General features: G+C 40.7%; 1 protein-coding gene across 1 annotated transcript in view; it reads left to right on the top strand.

Moving 5' to 3' along the window:
• The window catches only part of CRYL1 (crystallin lambda 1), a 50,558-nt gene extending 28,330 nt beyond the window's left edge, over positions 1–22,228 (top strand). The window contains exons 6-8 of the mRNA XM_084226793.1: positions 6,052–6,157; positions 18,145–18,251; positions 20,041–22,228. Of these exons, the coding sequence (XP_084082919.1) occupies positions 6,052–6,157; positions 18,145–18,251; positions 20,041–20,154 (327 nt within the window). The 3' untranslated portion in view covers positions 20,155–22,228. The remainder of the gene's footprint in view (positions 1–6,051; positions 6,158–18,144; positions 18,252–20,040) is intronic.
• The last annotated feature ends 3,310 nt before the right edge of the window (positions 22,229–25,538 follow it).

Here is a 25,538-nt window from a genome sequence, read left to right on the forward strand (position 1 = left end):
ATGTTTTCATTACTGTGAGCTCTAGGGAATTGTCGTGTTGTTTTGTTGGGGTTTTTTGTTGGTTGATTGGTTGGGGTATTTTTTTGGGTTTTTTTCAGTCAGTTGAGCTTATTTCATTAAAGAAACTACTGGAAGTTTCTCCAGTAGAACTACTAATGTCCTGTTAAAGTTGTTGGTGGTAGGACAGACATTCAGTACAGCTGTACTTACAACATTTATCTTGGACACGTTATAATAAATAGGCTGATTAGCTTGCAGAATATGTCTTAGTTCCCATATCTGTCTGGGAAACTGACAACCTGCCAGTCTTTCTCTTTTCTTTAGCAGTGCTGTATTGGGATGGATGAGACATGGGCGAGGAATCATGTTATGGGAGAAAGGCTCTGATACAGAGCATGACAGTAGAGATGTGGCTATGTAGAAGGAAATGTGGTAAAGAATTGTGGCTTACTGAATGCTGTGTGGAGCTCACTGACTTCTGCCACGTGGATACAAGAGTAGGGCATGCTTTTAACACAGCTAGAAATCTGAGGTAAGGCTCTGCCAGCACAGAAATCTGGGTGCAGGCTCAAGACTCCACATGGTGCTCAAGTTGCATGTGGCATGGATGCCAGAGGCCAGAGCACAGAGAGGAGCATAATTCAGGGCAAAGAGATTAAAGTAGCAATGAGAAACCTGAGTGTTGGCATACAGTTTGTCTTTGCTGGAGGTGCTGGGGCTCCCAGCTGCGCACACAGGGAGGCTGGCATTTTACAGCAGGACTGGTCTGAATGTGGGAAGTGTGGTGGTAAAGTGGTAAAAATATAATAGGCTTGAAAGTTGAGATCCGGTTTGTTGGAAAGTAGGAGGAAGAAAACTCATTTGGAGATGTACCATTGAATGCTGAGAACTTTGTTTATGTGGATAATTAGGAATGTAGATTACAGAATGCAGAAGTTTGACTTTACAAGAACTTAGAAGCAAAGACCATGGATTCTTTTATGGGTCTAAAAGATGTAATTGGAGCAAGTGCTTCTCTTTGCAGCAAGAGTGCTACAAAAAGATATTTTGGGTCTGAGTTAGTCTTTTAGTGACAAGATGTCTTTTCAAAGATTACTTTGACTTGCAAGTCACAAGCATTTGGGCAGTGCAGGTGTTTGTGGCAGGAAATGTTTGTATCAGTTATCTGTCTCCTCATGCTCCACATTTATTCCATGCTAAAGCAGATAATGAGAGCACTCCCTTCTGTCTCTTTAAGGTCATGTGTCTGAGAAGTTTATGTAGGACCTCATAGCTTATCTGAGACTGGCATTCATGTAGGTTTCTTATTCATGTATTCAGTTGTTAGGGCTCTGTTGGAAATGTTGCAAAGCTGATAAAGATGAGAGGAAAAGAAGTTCTATGAGATGTTGAGGTTGAAGATCCTTATTCCTGTGTTATCAACCCTCCATTTTTATATTACTGGTTTGGAACCATTAGAACAACCTTTAGCCAGTAACAGGAAAAAACCTCAAACTGCTTTCTCTGTTAGTCTCTGTTACCATTTATTTGCTTTCTCACATCTCCATTGACACAGTGGTCACTGGTGTGTCTGATTTTGTTCATAACTCTTAGAGCAGAAGCTTACTGTGTTTATTTGCTTGGGAAGCACACTGTGCACTGTAGACATCATTACTTTTGTACTTTTACCAGTAATAGTACATTTCAGAGTAGTTTAGGATTATGTTGCAAGGGGTATTAATTAAATAGCTTGACTTTATCTTGTTCTGAAGGTAAAATTTTGGTTAACAAAATCCAGAAAATAACAACCAAACACTTCAGGAGTCTCAAGCCTTACTCTGAGTAGCTATGATTGTCATTTAACTGTGGATCACTGAGTGAAATCTTTCCTTTTTGCAATATTTTCCTAAGCATCACCTGGAATTTGCAAGGAGGTCATAAAATACAGCAGCAGAGATAGCAGGTGGAGCATGACAGTTTTTAACCTTGATATAATTTAGGAGTTTCAGCTGTTTCAGTTTTAGGAACAAGTTAAAACTGTTACAGGATGAATTGTATACATACTCTACTTATCTCTGCATAAGATTTTAATACTGTCTTAATGTGGTTTTTTTCCTTTAAAGTGGATTTTCTTTTATGTTATAGTCATGGTAAAACATGAAAGAACAAGCAGCTCTTCAATTTTTGTTAATCTTTTGGAAAATAAAGTAATGGTTTGGCTGTGTGTCCATTTTAGCTTGCTTTTTTTTGTGGCAATCAGGTGCATTAGCTTCAATCATTAATTTATGTACCTCTCTTTTCTAAAGTGACTAGCTTAGCAGACTTCAAATGCTGGCAAGACTTTTAAAGTCCAAATTCCTTACTATTAGTTATACTACAGTGTTATTCAGACACTTTTTCCAAAAGATTGAAGATAAGGTATAGGATTAAACATTTAGTTACAGTGCCTCATAAAAGGGGAAATATCATAAAAAGGAAGTTTAAAGGGACAGGAAGAGAAATAGTGTTGATACTAAGTTTTTCTTACAGCGTGAGGTGAGTGAGGGTGCCGTGGATGAAGGAAGATAAAGGCCAGCAAAGCAAGGAGGTGTGAAGTGTGTAGGACAACAAATTTCTTAAACGTTACGAAATGGAAAGATGTAGAGGGATATAGGAGAAAAGTTATCTGTTCAAAATGACAGGACTGGAGAAAGATTGCATCAGGGTGTGGATGGAAGGGACTTGATTGAAATGATAGTGAAGAGGAGGGTGTAACAAGTATTGCTGAGACAGAATGCATGTTTAGTGGCAATCAGAGGGAAAAAAAAATAATACTGAATTTTGGTAAGAGAGAGGATGAAGTGGCAGATTTGGAAACAGAAAGTATGTGGTCCAGGAGGCAGTGAAGTCCAAAATAATTCTTTAACAGACTGGATGAGTAAGAGAACATGATGAATTGGTAGAATCAGAAAAAAGTAAGATTGTGATGTTTTTTGGCCATTACATTTGGTATGATTACAAACCAAGTCCATGACAGAAGTTGTGATGTAGGTGTGACTCAGAGATGAAAAGAAACACTGCTGATTAAAACCAAGCAGGTTGGGTCAGAGCCTAATGCTGGAGACTGCAAAACCACCACAGGTTTCTGGAAAGGTGAAAAGGGCCCCTGCATAGGGAGAAGCACTAATTAAGTACCAAAGGTTCATTAGGATAATCCTGTGGTATCACTGGAGGTTGGAATCTCTAGGAAAATGAGATTGTGTATATATATGTTTTCATAATAAGTGTGGAAGATTCTGAGATAGATAGTCTAGATTTTGAAATTTGACTGGCCATTGGGATCACTGAGGATTTAGGAATTTATTTTAAATCTTAATTCTGTAGCTGTAAGAGCTTCTAGTGAACTCCTACCATACTTCCTCTTCCCTCTGACAAGTGCTGGAGGCAGAAGCTTACCAGCAGGGTAATCCAGGATGAAAAATCCCCTTGGGAAGATTAATTCACACCTACACTTAATGAAACTGGATAGGAACTCTTTCTTATTTAGTTCTTAGCATAAACATCAATCCTTGTGGAAGACACCTTGCTGACCTTGCAGCCTGGTGAATCATTCCACCAACTGATCTCCTTACCGTAAATGGGAGTAGGGTTATTGCCTGGGGTAGGAAGGTCTAACTTGTTTATCGTTTATGTGTTCTAATGTATAAAGAGAAGTAAAAAACTTTTCTTTAGAAGGGTCTTTTTGACAAGAAGAAGCTGAGCTCATTTGTATAGAACACTGTATCCCTCAGCTGAACGGATCTGTCATGGTTTCCTTCTGGTAGCAACAATTTTTGCCTTTTAGCAGCTGCAAACATCAAATTGCAGCTATAGTCAAAAGGCCAAGAGCAAAGCACTCATGATTCTGAGGGCGCCTGGTCTTCAAATATAAGAGGACTGTGGTATCCAAAGAAAGTAAGTTATTAATTTGGAAATTGATTTGCAATGAGTCTGAAGTGCTTCAAGAGCCTGTTAACTCTTTTAACATTATGTTTACAGTTTTTAACTGCTGCTGTGGTTCAAATGCTTGTCTGGAATTTGTGGTTTGTCTTTTGTCCGCAGATCCATGTCAGCCAGGGGGGGCAGGGGGGAACCACTCATCAAACACAGCTTTAGCAGCACAACTCATTGTTTGCATGAAGCACTCCCAACAGAAGAACACTTTTGTTGACTTTGCTGATGTTGTTCAGAGAAGTTGTGTTGCCATGTCAGGGGAAAAAGCTTTCACAGAATGTATGGTGCCTGTGTTAGTTGTCCTGATGCTGGTCTGTAATCTGAATTCTCTCTGTGGTTTTTGTTTAGTCCTGTCTTTATGCAGACCTTTCTGCCTCTAGATGAGTTACCTTACCATGTCTATGCTTTACCTTTAATTTGAAGAAAATAAGGCTTTCTTATCCTTGCCATTTTATGGCTAATTGTTAGGAGAACTGTGTGTTCCATATATGGTCCATAGATCTTAATAATTATGTCAGTGTTTCCTATTCAAAGTAGAGTTCTGCAACAGGGATTCCGACTGACTTGGTTGATAGGAACAAAGCCTACTAACAGGTTGAGTCTTGAGGTTGTCTTACAGAAGTCTCCATTTAAGCCTGAGATGATGAAACTTGATGTCTGTGGCCAGCTGTAGAAGTTATGTTGATTTGTGCCTTTTAAGTTTCTTTTAAAGTAGCAGTAGATTATGTAAATCATGGATACAGGAAGACACTGTGGGTGAGATTCAACTAATTTAAGATGGGATCTTGAAAATGTAGACAGTGATATCTAAGCTTCTTACTCATCTTTCAATTGGTGAGGAGAATTAGGCCCTTTTAGGACACAACTCATCTTACCTACTCTAGATGCCTGCTTTAGGATGCTGATTTCCTTTTTCCCCTAGTGATTATAAAGAGAGTCTAGATGTCTAGCTTAGATGTCAGTGTCTACTACAGATCAGAAGAGCTGTCCTGTGTGCCTGTAACTCTAGCCCATGACTGCATGATACAAAGGGGCATTCAGACAAGGCCTTGCAAGAGAGAAACTTAACAGAAAATGATGTGGTTTTATCCAAGCAGATGAGTAAATGAGTATGAGTATTCTGAAGCTTAAAGGGGCTTGTAAAGGAAGAGGCACTGAGTAGGCTGAGCATCTCAGAGTAGGGGGAAAAGATAAATTAGAAGCAGTTCAGTATCTCTTCCACCTTTCTACTCAGAAGGAAATGTTTTCATATCTCTGGGAATAAAGAGGACAAGTTCTCAAAACCTGATGAAAGTGGTTAGAACAAGTCTTCATTAATTCATATCTTTCTAGTAGGTTGAAAACAACCTCATGTAATAAATAGTATTCTTCTCAAGTAAATCTGTTCAGATAAAGAACTAAATCACTTTTTACAAGCCTTTCTGTGCTTGCCTCAACCTGATGGAGGCATTGGGTTTCTTGTAAGTGCTGCATGTGGGTGGAATAGCAATGCTCAACTTCTAACACGAGAAGTGCTTCATTTTGCTTGCTTCGTATCCTGCCAGCTCTTGAGATGTGAGGCTGTCCATGAACTCGAGAACCCTGGGCAGGTTGCAGCTGAGTAGGTTGAATGTTGGGTGAGTTTTGTGGAAGGGAGTGGCAACTGCAATGCGTGCATGTTTGGACCCAGCCTTTTTTGGTGGCCTCAGAAGCAGTACCCTCTGGTGCACCACAATTCTACTAATTCAGACTCTGCCCAAAAATCCAGAACTAAGAGAATAAAAGGGTTGGTATAGTACTTGGATTTGATATAAACTGTTTAGGCCATGTGCTATTAAGAGTGTCATGCTTGCTTTCTTCTCCAATTCTTAGTTTCTGGGACTATGAAGTACAGTCCTAGAGATATGAATGAATCCTTATGATGAACCGTAGGAAGGCTTGCATACTAGATGGACTTTTCTGGCACATGATTGCGTTTTTCTCTTTGCAACCTTAACTGCTATTTCTAGTCTTAGTTTTTATTACTTCCCTAATTTTTAAATTATATACAAAAAATGGGAAATTTTGCATTAAAAGCAAACATTCACCAGTCTTCTTTCCTGTTGTATTTTTGCTACTTAGGAAGGAGTAATATCTCCTACTGATCTAGACCTTGTGATGTCTGATGGATTGGGAATGCGATACGCATTTATTGGACCTCTGGAAACAATGCATCTTAATGCAGAAGGTAGGTAGTGTGAACTGTTATGAAAATGAAGGGAAGGCTTGCTTTGCACAAGACCCTGGAAATGTTATGTAACAAACCAGGTTAGGATTGATGCAACTATTTTTTTTAATGTAATGGTAAGGAAAACTTACCATTACATTAGGTCAGTGGAAGGAAATACATATTGATTATCCTGTTACAAATGATCAGATGAAAGATGACAACCTATTAAAACACTAGCTGTGTAATAAATTTTTTCCGAGATTCATCCCATCATACTTTGATAACATTGCTGTAGCCATAGTTCCGAACCGAGTGTCAGGTAGAAAAAACTATTGAAAAAGTTTAGCTGATAATCCAGTGTCAACAGAAAATGACTTTCTGGAGATGAATACCCCCCTGCTGCTGAATTTATAGCAAAGCTGAATTTGTAAATATCCCTGTGCTTTAAGCTTATATCCTGAGTGAAATAAAATTACTTTTGTCAGCAAAATCCTGTGCATACAAAGCTGACTTGACAAAACAGTCAAGTAACGGTTTGACATCTGTCTTGCATAATTAATACTTTTAAATGTTTTTTGAATAGCATATGTGAATCCCAGGTTAATAAAAAGTGAATTGCGTAAAATGAAATAAAAATTATGGATGAGTGTCACAAAGGTTTGAGCAAAGACTTTTAAAAAACTTCAAAAAGTTAAGATCACCTAAATACTAGCTCTTTATATTATGGGCTGTGTCTTTATAGTGCTTTTGTATGGTCCCTGACATGGTAGGCTCTGCTCTGCTGCTGGATCTTCTAGGCAATGCTGCAGTACACTTGTGCACTGAACCATTTCCACAATAGCACCTTGTGGCTGGCTCAGTTACTTGGGTTATGAGAAGGATTGCTTCACTCCTGCACTTGCAGATACATTGTCTCTGAGTCAGAGCGGCTGCTGTTTATGTGCTCACAGAGTGACTCAGGCTCTTGCTCTCATCAGTTGGTTTAAATCAAAATTGCTGATGTCAGGATATGTGATGGCTTATGTTCATAGTTCTGTGCCAGTGCCAACTTCTCTTTGGTTGCCCAGTGTTGCTTCACATAATGTGGAATAATATGGACCTCCTCTTCATTGCCAATGATTTGCTTGACTAACCTGATCTCCCTCTTAAGCAAGATGATCTGCTTAGTGGATGAGGAAAAAGATATTGTCTACCTGGATTTTAGTAAAGCCTTTGAGATCATTTTCCACAGCATTCTTCTGGAGAAACTGGCTGCTCACTAGGTAAAAGACTGTCTGGATGGCTGGGCCTAGAGAGTGGTGGGGACTGGAATTACATTCAGCTGGGGGCTGGTCACAAAGTGGTGTTCCCCAGGGTTCAGTGCTGGGCCCAGTCCTGTTTAATATCTTCACTGATAATCTGGATGAAAGGATCAAGTGTGCCCTTAGTATGCCCTTAGTAAATTTGCAGATGACACCAAGCTGGGTGGGAGTGTTGATTTGCTGGAGGGCAGGAAGGATCTGCAGAGTGATCTGGACATGCTGGATGTCAAGACCAATTGCATGATGTTCACCAAGGCCAAGTGCCAGGTCCTGCACTGGGGTCACAACAGCCCCGGGCAGTGCTGCAGGCTGGGGGCAGTGCCTGGAAGCTGCCTGGTGGAAAAGGACCTGGGGGTGCTGGCAAACAGCAGCTGAACATGATCCAGGGTGTGCCAGGTGTCCCAGAAGGGCAGTGGCATCCTGGCCTGGATCAGGCAGGGTGTGGCCAGCAGGAGCAGGGCAGTGACCGTCCCCCTGTGCCCAGCACTGCTGAGGCCACAGCTCCAATGCTGTGCTCAGCTCTGGGCCCCTCACTGCAAGAGAGACATTGAGGGGCTGGAGCGTGTCCAGGGAAGGGCAACGGAGCTGGGCAAGGGTCTGGAGCACAAGGGCTGGGAGGGGCAGCTGAGGGAGCTGGGGGTGTTCAGCCTGGAGAGAAGGAGCCTCAGGGGGACCTCATCACTCTCTACAGCTTCCTGACAGGATGGTGTAGCCAAGTGGAGATCAGTCTGTTCTTCCAGGTAACAAGTGATAGGACAAGAGGAAATGGCTTAAAGTGGCACCAGGGAAGGTTTATACTGGATATTAGGGGAAAATTCTTCATGGTAGCGGTTGTTAAGCATTGGAACAGGCTGCCCAGGGAAGTGGTTGTATCACCATCCCTGGAGCTATTGAAGAGACATGTAGATGTGGCAGTCAGGGACATGGTTTGCTGGTGAACTTGGCAGTGCTGGGTTAGCAGTTGAATTTGATCTTAGACGTCTTTTCCAACCTAAACGACTTTATGATTCTATGAAAACCTTCTCTGATGCTTTGTACTAATACTGTCTTTTTTTTATTAGCGGAAGGAAGTGGAGGTAGATACCAGAAACTGCCTCTATCCTTTTCATTAGCCTGTCAGCTTCACCAGCTTCACAGCAGCTGCCTTTTCACAGCCATAAGATATTAGTTGCCCATACTCTTAAACTCTTTGTAAATCAGTGAGGAAGGATGAAGGAAGCTTATGAGAGAAAATAGTGTTATTTGTAGAGGGAGAGTCCCTCTTTTTTTTGTTTTGCTATGGTGATGTGATGTTGTTTGGATTTGAATAAATTTATTCCAATTATTTTTTCTGAGATCAGTGTTTCTTCTTTCCCTGTGGGATGCATACATCAAGATCCTCCCCTAAACTTCCTATGATCTAATGTCACTTTTTGCCTCTGTTAGTTCTTACATCCTTTCCTCCATATTCATAAATGATCTATCAAACCTATTATCTAGGCCACTTCAGGTTACCATTTAATCAATGCATGAATATTAGGAATGCTGACTATTTGGCAGTGAGCCAACATCCTTGAACATGGAATAAAATGACAGCATCAAGTCATTAAAAGAAGCAAAGACAGCAACAACAGTTTGAGGACTGAATTGCAACAGACAGGAAGAAAACTGCTTTGGGGAGGAAAAAGCATGCTGCATAAATAATATAAAGTTGATTGTTGATTTCATCAAATAAAATTAATGTTGATATCTGTTTCAGATTTTGAGTTTGTCCTCTTACGATTTCAGATGCCAGCATCACAACAAGTGCTGTTAAGTCTTTTACAAAGAAGATCAGTAGACTTCACTAAAGTCAGTTTGCCTGTTTACTGTTGTGAGATTATGTTAGCAGACACAACATTCCACCTGTACCTGTACTGGGCAATCTGTGAATATAGTGAAGATGGTCCAGCCTCAGTGAGATTCTATCTCCTAATTGCTCGTTTCCTGAAAAATCTGGTTTCTTTTTTATTTTTTTTAAGCCCTTGCAAGCAATCATCTGTAGAAGCAGAGGCTAGACTATAATATCCTGTGCTCTACAGGTTTGCAGCAAAAGTTCTTCATGTGTATTTCACAATTGGCTTAGATCAGTTATTTTCTTAGTAGGTTATTTAGTGAGCTATAATTGGAACTTGATCTAAACTGCCAATACTAGCAGAAGAGCTGGATGGGGGGAGATTGGAGGATCTTTGTTACTGTTTTCTCTCCTGCATTTATATAAACACCAGGATTACATTCTACCTGTCACTCACTGAGGTATTCATACAGGTGTCTATAGGAGTTATGTGGAAATTTGGTCTGATGTATGGTCCCCATAAAGAAAGTACAAATATCCAGTAAGCTAGAAATGAGTCTTCATGATCCAAATTGTGTTCCTCTTACAGAAAGTGGGAATACTTCCTCATCCTAGAAGCACCTGCCAGGTGGATTGGTTTTGGATAATAGGGGCAGAATGATTGGGCTGTGTGAAAAACACAAAATATGAGAAGGAGAGTGGAGAATCATAAGGCATAGTTCAAAGGGAAGAAATTTTACTTGTTTTGTTGGGCAAGACATAGCCAAGTGTGGTTTCTAAAAATTATTCTAAACAGATATGCTGACTAGTTCAAGAGCAGAGATTATTTCCATTGCTATGGCCACTACTTCAATGCTGATATACAGGGAGCAAACCAAGCTTTAACCCAGTTCAGGAGCTTTTGTACTGCAAGCTGGTCAGCAGGTGTGAGAATGTCTAAGGTAGTAGCATCTAAGAAAAGGAAGACTGCCTTCTTTTCTGTCTAGGCTATCTGTTACATTTTAGGATAATAAAATATCTCAACCCAATTCAGGTTACTTGTAAAAGGATGCTCTGAGATGGAGTATCACTGTGGTATATAATCATACAAACCCTTTTAATGTTCATAAACCCAGCATATATTTCATATGTGTTTACATGCATTCAGTTCCCTTCCCAATAGGCTGAAGAAAGCAGTTTATAGCCCTTCTAGAACTGCGGTTTTCCTCTGTGGAGCTGCAGGGGTTTTCTGTATGAAGCAGTTTATATGCAGTAAGTCAAGGTGTGAATTTTTCAGGATACTGGCTGCTGTGCACCAGTTTCCTTCTGTGGGCTCTTAGGTGTAAAGTAGCTCCCTCTGCTTTCTGAAAGGAACATATGGTTTTGCACAGGAATTCTTTGTGCTTTATTCCTCAAGGCCTTATAGATGGTTCCCAAAGAAAGTGTCTTGATGCATTAATGAAGGAGTATGAAATGATCACCAAGTGGTTCAGACTGAGGAATTCATCCCAAGTTTGAAACTGATCTAAGAAAATAAGCAGTTCACTAGCTCACAGCAGGGCTGAAGAAATACTTGTGCATTGCTGTTGAGATGGTAACACTGGCAGAACTAGAATAAAACTCTCTTTAGTGTTACCACTTTTTCAGTGTAGTTCCAAGTATTTGTGTGACTAGAGCCGTAAGTGAACTCATACAGCAATTAATGTAGTGTACAAAACGTCCTGTGAATTCACACCCTAGCTCAGAGCATGCATCTGTGTTCAGACACACCCTTGATGAAGATAGGATTACATTTAAAAAGTTGCCCTTGGAGGTGTAATGTCTAGAAATGTAATCCCTCTATCATTAAAAAAGTTTGGGACTTCTGTTTCTTTGAACATAATATAACCATGTCAGATTCCTCCACAATGTTCCCTTTTTTCTGTTAAAATATGCCTTTTTTTTTCTGTTATCATCCATACTCATCTTTCACTGCAGCCTCTTCTTAGATTTTATGTGCTAAAGTCGACCCCACCCCAGTCTTTTCAAATTGTTGATGCTATTGCATCAGTGGCTTGACCATCATGCCTTCTCTCTTTGAGTCATTACAGTATCTTAATATGCTGTTCATCAGGTTGAAAGTCATCAAGTTCATACTCAGTATGGTGGAGCACCCTCTCTTTGGCATGTTCCCTGTCCATGCCAGTGACACTTGCTCCTGACTCTCATTCTCTCTCACAAGTGTCTCAGTGCTTGCTAGGCTGGTTTACCAAGTTTGCTTGTTCGTATCCTTCAGCCCTCATGCCTGTTGCCTTTCTTATGAAGAGAAAGGGATGAGACAGCATACAAGAAGCTGATACTTTAAAGTGCTTACAAACTGCAATGCATGAATATACTACGTTTTATACTGTTGTGTTTTCACTTCTCTTTTCCTACTGCTACAGTCATTGTCCTCCTTATGAACTTCATTTGCATCTTCTCTCAGGGCAGTGAAGCACTTAATGCATGTTTCTAAGCTAAATGTCTGTCCTGAGTTCCTTTTCCTTTATCAGTACTGTGTTCAGCTTGGTTCATGCAACTAGAGGCATTGCAGCAGTAACCACGTTTTCACCACACCAGTGCAAGTTCTCATGTAAGGATCTGAAAACCTTAAGTGTGGTTATTAGAACAAATTCTTGTGGGACAGTTCATTAGCCGTTTTGGAAACTGCCTGGACTCTCATCGAAACTGAATAAGCAGCAGCTTATTCCATTATTGGAGCCTTGTGTGTCCTAGATACGTATGGGCAGCTGAAGAGCCTTGAATCAATGCCTTTGTCTACCTTGTGGTAACACATTCTTGAAACTAGACTGTAGAAGTCAGAAACACTGAGAGAGTTTGGGATTTTCAAGGAAGATAGAGTATTCCCCTTTACATCACTATAATCCTGCATATACTGCTCACTTAGAACTTCTTGTAACTCATTCTTCTTCTTTCACCCCCTGCCATAGCTGTGACTAAATGGTGGAAGGAAGATTCAGGAAACTCCTACCTTTCCTGGAAGTGTTTCTGTTTTGTATTCATAGTTCTAAGTTGCCTGCTGCTGTCTCCTCCCATGGCCTCTTTCCTCCAACATTGACTAGGTGAGCGTGTGCAAGAAAAGGGAAGGTTTAGACAGGGAGCCAGCAAACCACACAGACAAGAGGAAGCTATCATCCTTTTCCTCTGTCCCAGATGCATCTTGTTCATTCTTGTTCTCCAGTTGGAGATAGCAAGGCACAGCATGGGGACAGCAGTGGCCCGCACAGAAAGATGGTTGATTTTATCAGCCTGCTATTTTTCCATCTCCCAGGTGCTCCTGTCTGTTTCACACTGTTTTTCAATGCTAATTCTTCCAGCTTAAGCTGCTCCCTGGGTAGTATCAACAAGGATTAAAGAGATTCTGTCATATTTGTTTGCCTTCTTGTCCCTATGGTCCAGCCAAGGGCTCTTCTTATCCACCTTTGCAATAGCCCTGACCCTTGAACCAAAAGACTTCTTAGTCGTTTGACTCCTGGAGTCAAATATTTGCTATGAGTTTGCAGTTGAAAAGCAAAGTGATTTTTTCAGCAATATTCCCCATTGCTCAAGTGCCAGCTTCAAGAAGGCATTCAATCAGTTGATACTGATTACTGGAATCAAATTAAAATTGCATTTCACACTGGGAGAACTGCCTTGAGTTATTAATTTGAACTACTGATTTTTTTAATCCTTGAGTGAGATTGCGTGTGCATTTGAACTTTTGGTCTACTGACTTCTCTTGAGACTTGAAAAATTTTTCAGTGCCCACCATCCCCTGCTTGGCATGTAACATATGTGCCTGCACGTTACCATGTCAGCCACAATGTTGATATCAGCTGTAATGCTGCTGCTCTTCTCTAGACCCCTAAGTTTTTTCTCACTTTTTCCTCTTTCGCTGACATTGCGTAAGGCTTCTTTTCATTAGTACATTACACGCAGTGGGTGAATTGTGCTACCCAGCCTGCATCTGGCACGCCTCTGCTGCATTGATGAGCTACACCCACCCAGAAATTGTTCTGATTCATTCGAGTAGTAGGTGAACTGCCAGTAGGAGCTTGATTTCCAGGTCTAGCTGGCTGAGTGAGCTTTAAAGGCCATTTCCAGCTCAGGAGTTCATATTCAGCAGATAAATGGTTCAGCCATGTCCAAGCATTCAGCTTTCCCAAGATACTAATGTTCTTGAGGCTGGTGAAAAAGATTTCTGGTGCACACTCTTCTAGTCTACCTTCTCATTACTACCACAATCAAAACTACTCAGATCTGTGGTATTATTGCACAAGCTTACCAGATGTTTGAAAGGTTCCTGTTGACTTTTGGCAAAGTACCAAATCTAAACTTTTCGGTCTAAGTGTCATAGACCTGTGTGAGCTGGGTAAACACCAGAATAACTGGTAACTGACACTGCTCAGTTTACCATTCCTTCTGTTGCCTGTTGCTCGTGGGGATTTGCTTGAATTGCTATATTCGACTGAGTAGCCTTTGTTTATTTTGTCATTGGCCGGCTGGCAACAGCTGCTGGCAGAATAAATCTTCACTCTTCTGCCTCAGTCATTTCTACTTCTGCATGTGGGAACATTTTTGCTCAGACTCCTCACTGTTAGAAGACAAAGCTCACATGAGTAAGTTGCATGTAACTATCTTTGTCTTGTGGCTGGTGCATGAGTCTTGTAAAGCATTGTCTTGGGTTCCCAGGATTGCTCACGTGGACAGCATACCCCCATTAGGTCAGTCTGGGTTGGTTTCAGGTGCTGAAGTCTGTGAGCCCAGCTGATAAAATGTAATAGGCAAACACTTATGCTAATGGCAGGGTATGGTCAGAAAACCCTGATAACCAGTGGTCCTTTCCAGAGTGCTTATGGAAGTGGATGGTGGTTTCTGCTTCTTCCTCCAATGAAGAGATAGGATGATATCACAGCCTGTTCCACATCCCACAGTAATTCTTCTCTTCCTGAACCTCATTTCCTGCCAGGGATGTTTTGAAACCCACTAGGCAATCTGGAGGTTTCTGGCTGGTGTGTCAATCAAGAAAATTGATCAAAATACAAATTTTCTGTATCATTAGAAAACCAATATATCTGTATGACTAGCTGGCATTCCTTCTTGTGTTGGGGAAAGCTGGAATGTGCTAGATTGTATTCTAGGAATGCATATGCTCCATGGGTAGATAACATAAGGAAACAGACTAACTGAATGCTGATTGTCACACTCTTGCTACCAAATTCAAGCTATTTAACAAGACTGCAGTTTTTCTCAAGAGCCTCCTCCTTCCTTCAGATACTGGAGAATGTTTCTAGTCCCTTTTTAAAAGAGTGGAATACTCTCAGATCTCTCTATGTTGCTCTTATGCAATGGACATATTCTGCTGTTCTGTCCTTTCAGTTGTTAGCTGATGGTCATCATGACATCAGAGTGCTGAAGGAAATTTAGTACTTCCTTGAGGCTTTGTCCTTTGAAAGTTCTTCTTTGGCCCAGAAACAAGAGTGTTCTCCATCCTCCTACTGGCCTCAGAGGCCTTTCAGAAACTCTGTACTTCAGCGATTTCAGGCGTGTTGAGCAGTCTGTGGTGTAGTTTATGATACATAGCTGGCTGTAGTCAGAGGTTTCCATGCATTCATTCCAATCTCAGCCGTTTTAGGGTTAGACAGGTGTGACTTCTGAGGTATTGATATCATACAGTAGTGCATTCCAGGGAACTGTTGAGGAAAGAGATCACTTTATGACTCTTAACCTGATTTGCATTCTTTTGTGTGATAGTCAGGCCTACCCACTTATATTTCCTACATTTTGTGGTTCGATAAGACCATGAGAAGTTTTTGTTCATGCTTCTAAGTCTGTATGATATCCTGAGTCTTCATGGAAGAGTTAGTAACTATAACTGCTTGCCTCTGTCTTTTGCATGTTTCTCCTCTTTGCTTTGATAACTAGCTAATAAAAATAGAATTAAGTATGCAAATTCTTCAGTCTCTGTGGTTCTCAGAAGCCTTTAGTGGATGTCCAGAACTTCTCAGATCTGGGGTGATCATCAGGATAATCCACATAGGTGTGATAGGTTGGACTCAATGATCTCAAAGTCTCTTTCAACCTCGTTGATTCTGTGATTTTATCAGTGCCAGCTTGTTTACTGCCAGACAAGCAGTGCTCATTTACTGTTGTGATGCAGTTCCTGATGTCCTGATTGGGAAAGGCTTATCCTTTCTTGATTATGTGGTAGTTAATAGCACTAAAAAGTCTACTATATATATATGTCTGGCTAAGTGACTGATTTATCTTTTTGGTGCATGTATGATTTCATACTCTCTAGTGCCTCAACAATGATTGTTTAGAGATTCCTACTGCAGCAGATGGAACCTGGGTCTTTCTGTAGTTCAGCCAAGGTCTACTTGGCTGCCATTTTACCCATCATCGCCAGTTAGCTGGTTCTCAGGTTCTCTGACCATGTGTTTTAAGAGCTTCACAGATCCCTTGTGAAGGTCCTGAGGTCAGACCAAGCTCTCAGGATTTCATACAGTCTTAAAAAAACCCAGAGATGAAGACTGCACAACCTCTGTGGGCAACCTGTGCCAGTGCTTGAGTGTCCAGTCTGAACCCCTCATATCAAACTGTGCCTGTTGTCCCTTGTCTTTCTGCTGTCCCACAAAAAGAGCCCGGCTCTGTGTGCTCACTGACCTACCCACAGGCTCTGCTGCAGCACTGCAAGCTGCTGGTAGGTTCCCCCACAGCCATCTCTCCTGCAGGCTGAACAAACCCAGATCCCCCAGTCACTCCTCACAGGACAAGTGCTCTAGCCCCCACCTTTCTGGTGGCTTCTGCTGATGTTGCTCTGTTTTGTCAGTGTTTTTTGGTACTAGAGAGTCCCAAACCGAATGCAGTATTCTGGATGCAGTCTAATGAGTGCTGAGTAAAGGTGTTAATCACTTCCTTCAGTCTACTGTTAATTAACTTCAGTCTGTTAACACAGCCTAGACTGCTGGCCTTCTTTGCTGCCAGGGCACACTGTTGGTTCCTGTGCAGCTTGCTGCCTGCCTCTACCAGTTCTTTGTTGTGGCAAGGAGCTCTTCCTTCTGAGGTGCAGGAACTTGGATATGTCCTTGTTAAAGTTTTATATTGGCTCATTCCTCCAACCTTTCTAAGGGCAGTCCTGCTAGTCCCTATCAGCTAGTCCATACCCCTCTAGCTCTCACTCCTACCCAGTTTGATACTATTCACAAACCTTACGAGCATGTTTTTTTAAGCAGTATGGGTCTCAGGACAGTTTCCTGCAATACTCCATTTTTGCTGGCCTCCAGTTGGAGTGCAATCCATTAACCACTATCTCTGAGCCTACATGTCCAACCCATTTTTTGTCCATCTAGTTGTCCAGACAGACAGACCCTAATGTCCTAACTTTGATACAAGAATATCATGAAAGACCATGTCAAATGCCTTTCTAAAGTTGAGGTAAATGATATCCACTACTTTCCTATTTTTCACAAAGAGTTATTTAATCACAGAAGGCAAGGAGGTCAGTTAGACATGATTTACACCATTGGAGACTATGTGCTGATTGTCAAAATCACACTCTCACTTTTGTGTCCAGGAATTTCTTTCAAGAGGACTTGCTCCTTGATTTTCTTAGGGACAGAAGAGAGATTGATTGGCCTGTGATTTTTTTCCTACCTTTTTTGAAGATGGGTGCAATATTTGCCTTCAGTCATATGAAGATCTTGTGATGGCATTGGTGCATTGACTGACTTAATGTTTAAAGTACGGTAGAAAGCAGACTTGCAAAGGCATGCTAGTAATAATAAGGGCTATTACTAACAGCAGAAGTCCATCTTGTTGCCCCTGACATCCTTGCAAGTTTCAATTGGAGCTGATCTTTGGCTTTCCTGACACCATTCCTACATGCCTAGGTGGTGTTTTTCAACCTCTTCCTTACAGCCTGTCCCTGCTTCCACCTGCTGTATGACACCTTTTTGCACTGGAGCTCATCCAAGCAGCTCTCTTGATACATGTACTTGTTTTCCTGAATATCAGGATGGACTGTTCCTGCTCTTGGAGGATGCTGTGCTTTACTGGCCTGTCCACAGGCTCTCACTCAGCCAGTTGCCCTTCCCATGGAATAGCTCCACAGATCTGAGCTGCCCCATTACAGACATAGCGCACCCCCTCCTTGTCTTTCCTGTGGCGTGTATCTCTCCAGTTGTGTGAGCCATCCCCACACAGGGGGCAACTGAGGCATCTCATAGATGGGCCAGGGTTTTGGCAAAGATGCCTTTTCTCCGCTTTGTCAGGTGAATCCTGTCTCCCCCTAGAAGTCCTCAACCATCAGAGAGGGTTAAAAAAGCCAAATCCCCTTCTCTAACCCCAGTTAGGGGTTGCAAGATACTGATCTGCAAGATCCAGCTATTCCTCCTTTAGCCTTTTTTCTCCCCTAGAGGCCACCTGTGTCTCCATGCCTTTGGCACTTTCCCCCTGAGCCATGTTGTCCTTGATACACTCCAGCTTAATAAATGGAAGTAATGACAGGAAGATATGCCATGCACTGACCGGGAGAAGAGGTGAGAGTGCTCTCCTCATGGTCCCTGGTCAGGGAAGCTTTCTGGTCACAAGTAACAAAGCACAGGTAAATTCGTGGCCATGCACTACACCCTCACATGGCATTTTCTGCCGGTGTGTGACATTCATTGGTTTTGCAATGTGGCAGTGTCCTAAATAATTTTTCCATGAACCTTAATGGAAATGGGGTGGATAGAATCCATTTTTCCTTGATGACAATTAGGTGTCTTAATCATAAGAGCAGACCAATTTTTGGGTTTCTGATTTTTGGGTCTCTGCCTGCTTAAGCACAGGCAGCCTTACTGACTTTAACTAGGAATTTCTGTTGAAATGTAACTTTTCACTATTATTTTCAGGTGTTTCAAGTTATTGTGAAAAATATGCTGAAGGAATGAAACTTGTTCTGAACACCTTTGGGCCAGTTCCAGAATTTTCAGGTGAAACTGTGCAGAAAGTCAATCAGGTAAATATGGAGTTGATAAAAACAGTGACATTCAGAACAAAGAACCTTAGTTTTTATTTCAACATTTGTGCTATTTCAGTTTACTGCTGGAGGTATCTGTAGTCTGTATTTATTGTGTAAATGTGTACTTTAAGGGAATAGATCAGTACAGCATGCATGTGAGTTCCTTTTGAAAGCACTTGGACAATACGTCCTGGGAAAGTGACCTAGCAGTCACATTATTACCAGTAGCATTATTACCAGACAGAGGAGTCAGCTGCTAACAGCTGTGGGTTATTGGCATTTAATCCTCCATGCTATTTCTTACCACTTCCCTCCTCTTACTGTATTATTCTCAGCCTCCTTTCCTACATGAATATTCATCCTGTGTCTTCCTCCTACTCCATCTTCCTGCATGAACCTGTAGCTTTTTTTCTTCTGGGTGTTCTTTTTATACTTTACAAACCAGAGTTCCAGTTTGTCATGTGTGCAAATGCATGTTTAAGAGAACATGTATTTGAGCATATGTGAGCAGTCTGGTAAGGTTACTTGCATGTTTAAAGACAAAATGCATTTAAGTGCTGTTCTGGATTGGGATCTAGTTTATGTATTAACATTTCTAAGCCCACAGTTTGTTAATAGTCACTACATAGTCATTTTGAATGACCATAGGAATCAGCTGAAGTATTGTAATTTCCTAACTCTGCCTTTTCAAAAGGTGCCTTTTTTAATAATTCACTAAGAATATGTGTAGGGGTTGAATAATTTCTGATCAGCTGTCAGAGATTAATTCCAAATATGGAGGCAGCCTGTCTGGAAGATAACACTGTGTTCCTATATATGTTAATGCATTTTGAGGAAAGACATTATTTTATGCTTAAATAATATAGACTGCTTATAATTACAATCAATGATAATTTTGGCATCATTCACAATCAGAAGCTTTTAAATGGTATGAAACGGTTTAACTTTCTTTATAGAAGGCTGGATTACACTTCAACATCTGCTTCTGTGTCTTTATTATCTTCAGTCTTCAGTGCAAAAGATGAGCTTGCAGGGAACCTCTGTTAGAGTAAATCATTAAGCTTTTCTTACCTTACTCCTCTGTCCCTCCCTCTGATTTTTTTCTGGAGTGACTGCAGCTTGCCAGTATTGGTAGCAGGTCCACGTTTTACCCAGTTTCTCAACACTTGCCTTTTAAGCCTAAGACCTCAGGTCCTATTTTGGCAAAGATGACCTTGTGGTCTCTATCTGCACTCTCAAAACAACTTTTTTTTTCCTTGTCACTTCTAAGACAACTTTGACTGTGCACTCAGAAATGCTTTTTTCCCTGCCTTCCCCTGTCATTTTTATAATAACTGGTATTCTTAAGACAAAATGTTTTTATAAACATTATATCCCTCACTGCATTTATGGGGAACCACACACAGGAATCTGGTTCAGAATACATTTTCAGCAACATAAATGGCCAGGTTGTCTCCTTCCTACTTAATAAAAGATTATCATCAAAGAGTGACAGTGACTGTGTGGAGCAAAATGAGGGAAGAGGCTAACGCTTTCTTGTTTCTGTAGTCGTCTGCATTGCCACATTTAGGATAACCTTATCCAAGTGGGAGCATTTTTATTCCCATACAGATTGGTTCCTTTCCAGTCACTCATGGAAAGAATTAGTGACCTCTTCTTGTGATAACCTAAATGATAATTTGTGTGGATGGTGACTTGGTCTGACACAGGGAAAGCAGGAAAAAATGCTGGTGAAACCTTTTCACTCAGAATGTGAAATTTAGTTATTTTAAATTTTCTCTTCCAGGCACTGTCTGAAAAAATTCCAGTTGTTCCAAAAGTCCTGGATGCCAGGAGAAAATGGAGAGATGAATGTCTCACTGGTCTTGCCAAACTGAAAACACAAATGAAATCTGACTGAGATGCACCTTGTCTAACAGGAGAGACCAAATGAAGAGCAGATCTTCATAAAAAGCAGAAATTTTTAGTCATGCAGAAGAGGAGGCTGAATGGACAACCAATGATATATGCACGTGGAAACCAATGAAACATTTGGTCCAAATTTGCCAAATTCATGAATGACTAGAAACAGTTATTAAAAAGTTCAGTTAAAATGTATCAAATTGCTATATAAATGCAATAGATGTGTAAGCATTAAGTAGCTTTCGCAACATTAATATTGTGCAATGCAGGAACATAATCATGTTTTAAATAATGCATTTTTCACCTTGCTTAGGAATTCAGCACTTGAACAATATTTGCTAACGCAGGGATCTGAAACAGGCAAACATCAGCTGTTTGTCACTGGAGAAAATAAGCCCTTCCCCCCCAGTCACTGTGACAGTGAGGTTAATTTGTAAAGCAGTGACTGCAGATAGGAGTAGGTTGTATTGAGCAAAGTGGATTCACTGGATGGTGAGCTGAGACCTCAGGAGCAGTTAAGGGGTCACTTCAGTTCATGTCTGTTACTGTTTCACAAAGTAGGGGAAAGAACTGCTCCTCCTTTCCCTCCCCTTGGCACTTCTGTACCTGTATGGTGATCTAAATGTGAGTAAATATAGCAGAATTCCCCCTTCCATCCCCTCCCCCTGGTTCTGTAAGACTTACCAGAGACCTACTTGGTCTTCAAGACCATGCACTTGAGAGCCCATGGCTTTGCTCACTGATGTTTGATGCTGGCTGTTGGCACTGCTGCATAAGTATGTGCCCGATTTTATGCCTTGTCTGTGAAAAATAAGAGATCTGGATTTAGTAGCTGGTTTGGGAGACAGTGTGGTGTAGTGCATCAGTCTGGTCTTTCTCCATGACCTTCCAAATGATCTTGAGAAACCAGTTCACCTCTCTGCTGCCACACCTGCTTTATACATTGGTCAAAGCAAGATTTGCTTCTTTAAGACTCAGCTGTAGCTGAAGGAACCCAGATATCTGAGTTGGAACTAGATGATCTTTAAGGTCCCTTCCAACCCAAGACATTTGATGATTCTATGATCTGCTCTTCCGGTCCCCTACAGAGGGAAAGATCCAGTGGCTTAGATGTAGCATTTATGCTTTACTGCTGCCCTTCCCTCAGGAGATAACATCTCCACATAGAAAAACACAGGATACACCTGGAAGTAGGATCAACCTGAGGTGCTGCAGTGACATGTTTTGGTCCACTGCAAAGTGTTATTATGAACATCTGTACTCTATAATATAGTTGGACTTCAATCTTACCTGGAACCTTGGGGCATTACTGTTAATGCAGATAGTAGGAATAACTTGAAACAGTGCATTGCACCCACCCTGCTTGAGTTATGCAGTTCTGAATTTGTGCTAGCTCATCGTGTAACTTCACAGTACAGATGCAGAAGTTTTAAGCTGTCATTCTGCTAATTCTCATGTCTTTTTTGTAGAGGATGCTTGTTGTTTAAACAAACAAGCTGTTGTTTATTAAAGCTGTAACTTTACTAGTTACCATTTTGAGCTTAGCAGAAATGTCTGTATGAACATACCAAACCCACTTATTTGTGCTTAGGACACAGTAAAAGAGACATAAGATAATTTGTATTGCTTGACACAAGTGGTGGTCCAAGAACACATCTCTGGATGTGAAACATAGGATGGGAAGCACAGTGCAGAGGTTGTCCTTTGCTTCTTTATAATCAGTGCAGTGAACAGGAAATTTGTAAGCTCAAATTATTACTTTATCCCAGTAGAGACTTAAAATGTTCATGTTTCTTCTCTTGTTTTTTATTGCCACAGTGACTGGCTCAACCTGCATTTAGATATCTGAGAAGTCAGTCCTCACTCCTGAGGCCTTACTAGGCAATAGTAAATTAATTATGAGGTTGATTTTCTCATTTTGTGTATTGTTTTGCATTTCAGACAAGGCTGAAGAAGGTTCTGATTACTTTCAAGATTTGACCTGTTTTTCTTGTGGGCATATGACATTGTCATATCTAATTAGCTTGCAGTGCTTCTGTTTACTCTGAGATTTTTTTTAAAACTTGATCATGTCATGAAATATTTGCTAAATATTTGCTGTTGTCTTCATTATTTGCTTATTAATAAAATATTTTAATGAGGAAGTTATTAACTTGTATGCTCCAGTGTGATTGATGCTTAAGACAGAGCACTTCTGTAGAGTGAGCAGCTGCTGCACAGGGTTACAGCAGATCTCACCTTGGAGCATCAGCTCCCACACAGGCTTACAGCTATAAGGGGAGGAGGGGCAAGGTGCTTGACAAAAAGTGTATTTTAACTGACATTTGCATAGGAGTGCCAGTCTCCAGGAGATATTTTTGCCCTATGAGGATTAGTCAGGCAGAGGCACAGGGTGTCCACGGAAGGGGTACAGTCTTCCAGCCTGGAGGTTTTCAAGTCCTGACTGGATGAAGCCCTGAACAGCCTGGTCTGACCTCAAAACTGACTTGCGTGAGCAGGAGGTTATAGTAGAGACCTCCTAAGCTTCCTCCTGGTTTGCATTTCCTGGTTTCAAGTTTTATTTGACTTGATTTGATTTTATTTGATACATCAGAAATGTTGCTCCAGTCAAATATTTATTTTGTTTGATTGTCAACAGAATAAGCAGTAGTTAAATAATCAAGTAACTACTTTATGGTAAACTATGAGATATTTTGGAATAATTTACTTTGTGGTTTCTTTTTTACGCAATTGCATATTTTAAATTCCTGTAATTTTTTATTCAGGTTACACCTATAGAATTTTCTAAGGCTGTCTTTGTTACACTGTATTTTTCTGTTTCACCAATTTGATATTTATTGTTTTCCTTATTGCATGTATTTTACTGCAACTTACTGCTGCATATTGGAAGCAGTGTCCAGTATGTTCACACCAAAGCCTTTGATTTAATTAAAAAGAAACCATCTATGATGTGAGATAGGAAGAAAGGACAGATGCACGGAAATCTCAATTGCTTCTCTAAGGGAAGTCTCCAATACCTCTGTTTCCTAAATCTCTGAGTGTAATGGAGTAGCTTGCAGTTTGCAAAGCAGCTATATTAATTTACTTTCCCTATTCTTCTGTTAAGTCATTATAAGTTTGAAAGTTAAAATGTGAGTATTCTTCTGATTGTACTATTATCTAATTGGAATGGTATTAAACTGTGTTATCCTATGTATACCATCTTTCAGGCAAAGAGTGAACTGTGCTTCATTGGGGAAGCAGGAGAAGTGCTTGTGGTGCTTGTATAAAAACAGAAAAAAATCATTTTGAGACAAAGTGATGGAATTGTCAGTCTCAATTTCTCGAAAGATGAGATCTGCTGCCAGTGCCTGTATAGTTCCATGTCAGGATTGCATTGCCATAGTATGGAGTTACAAAAAGGGGTTTGAGGATCTGTGGTGCCGTTACAGGGATGGAGATGTGGAGGACAAGAGCTCTCCGTGAGAATAAGAGCCTAGCAGATGTGAACCTTACAATTACTTGAAGTACCAGGAGGAAAACCAAATGGTCTTCTGCTTTCAGCAGCCTACCAGGCCCAAAGGGAGTGTTTCACAAATTAATTTGGATCTAGTTAGAGCAAACAAGTGTAAATTAATATGTTTGCTGTAGCTGCTTGCTCATCTTCTCTGTTCCCTCAAGCTTCAGTGAGAGTATGTGTGTGCATGCACATGTGGGTGCTGTTGCAGAGAGGAAAGACAAAAACTGACCCCAGGGGAAAATTCACATTCAGATTGGTAAGGATTTGTACATACCAAGCCAATAGCCAAGGATTTCTTTCTGTACTTTTCTGTGATTTCAAAAAGAGAAAGGAGTTCCTTCCTTCAGCATGTTATTCAGAGCTAAGCAGGGGTGCAGCTTAGAACACATCACTTAGAGGAAGTTACCTATGGACTAGTATCTGTTATAGTTCATTTTTTGGGTAGAACCTTCTCTAGAAAGGCTACACAAACCTCTTGATTCTATTATAAATGGGAGATCATAAGAAACTGGCAGTGTTCTAGTTTTCTATGGAGCAGTACAACTTATTTTCTTATCATATTCAAAGAAATGCTCCATGGGCTTGCAAGGATGGATTGCTCTTCACCAGACGTTTAAATGGAGAGATGCTTGGAATAAAAGAGCACTCAGTGTGCATGAGATTTCTTCTTGAATGTGGGTGTGAAATGGAGATTTTAACATGTGTCTTGGTGCTTCTTGCATGTGTCTTCCAGCTACTTGCATTTCACACCTGTTTTCACAAGAAGCAGAGATGTTTAAGATGCAGAATCATTCAGAAACCTGTTTCCTTTTATCTATGGGTACTTAACTATGTTTAGAATATAGTCTAACATAGAACAGTTAACTTAGGAGTCCATGGTTTCATGTGGATACAGGAAAGCTTTATGCTGAACTTACTTTTTTTAGAAGATTCTATACAATAAGAGCTGTAAATTTGCCCTAAATTGAATGTTTGATCTGTTTAGCTTAAGCCTAGATGATGACACTGTTGTAGTTCTAACAGACTGCTCAAGGCCTCCACAAGGGTCCAACACCCCTGCGTCATCCCAATGGAAAAGTTTTCCAACAGAAAACATTAAAAAGGCTCTGTAATTTGAAGTGCTATGAAAACCCTTCTTTCCATTTGCGATGTGTTTAAACTTTAACATCAGGTCTTGCACTAATTTTTCCAATACCATAACAGTACTTTCCACATCAAGTCATAGTTGCTTGTTCTTGGTCTGCTTAAACAGCTAATGCTCCTAAGGAATACAATGGAGGCATTTTTTGGCAGCCCAAGGAGAAAGTGATGTGGTTGGAAAATCCTCACTGTGACTCTGATATTACTGAAAAAATGAGGTTGTTTATGAGTCAGCTTTACTGCAAGCTGTGGTTGATGTGGAGCATGTTGTTTGTTTTTTTATAAACCCTACTTAATGGGGTGAAATCTGCATACTAAGTCCTTAGTAGTATTATAGAAAGTATTTCTGTGCAGTTAAAAACATATTTCTGGAATTGCAGGCACAAAGGCAGCAGTCACAGAAGTGTGTAATTTTCCACATTCCAGAGCACCTTGCGACCCCAAAAACAGATTTTCTGATATTACTCAAACCCATGCAGTAATGGAAAGATGTCATTGTGCCATTTCAAACACATGGGCTACTGGAGACCGCAAATTACATAGCCAGGTGATTTCATAAAAGGAGCATGCCTGTTGTTCATGAGATACTGAATTTTACGGAGTAGCATGAAGTCACATTTTGTACTTCTACAAACCAGAAATGTTTCCATTTGCTTTTGATTTTGCTTCTTTAGAAAGAAAAGCTAACTACAAACATCATTTCCCCTCTATCAGTATCTGTATCAGTGCATAGTAAAGGGTGA

Source organism: Fringilla coelebs (genome assembly GCF_963513975.1).
Source record: "Fringilla coelebs genome assembly, chromosome: 2".
NCBI lineage: Eukaryota > Metazoa > Chordata > Aves > Passeriformes > Fringillidae > Fringilla > Fringilla coelebs.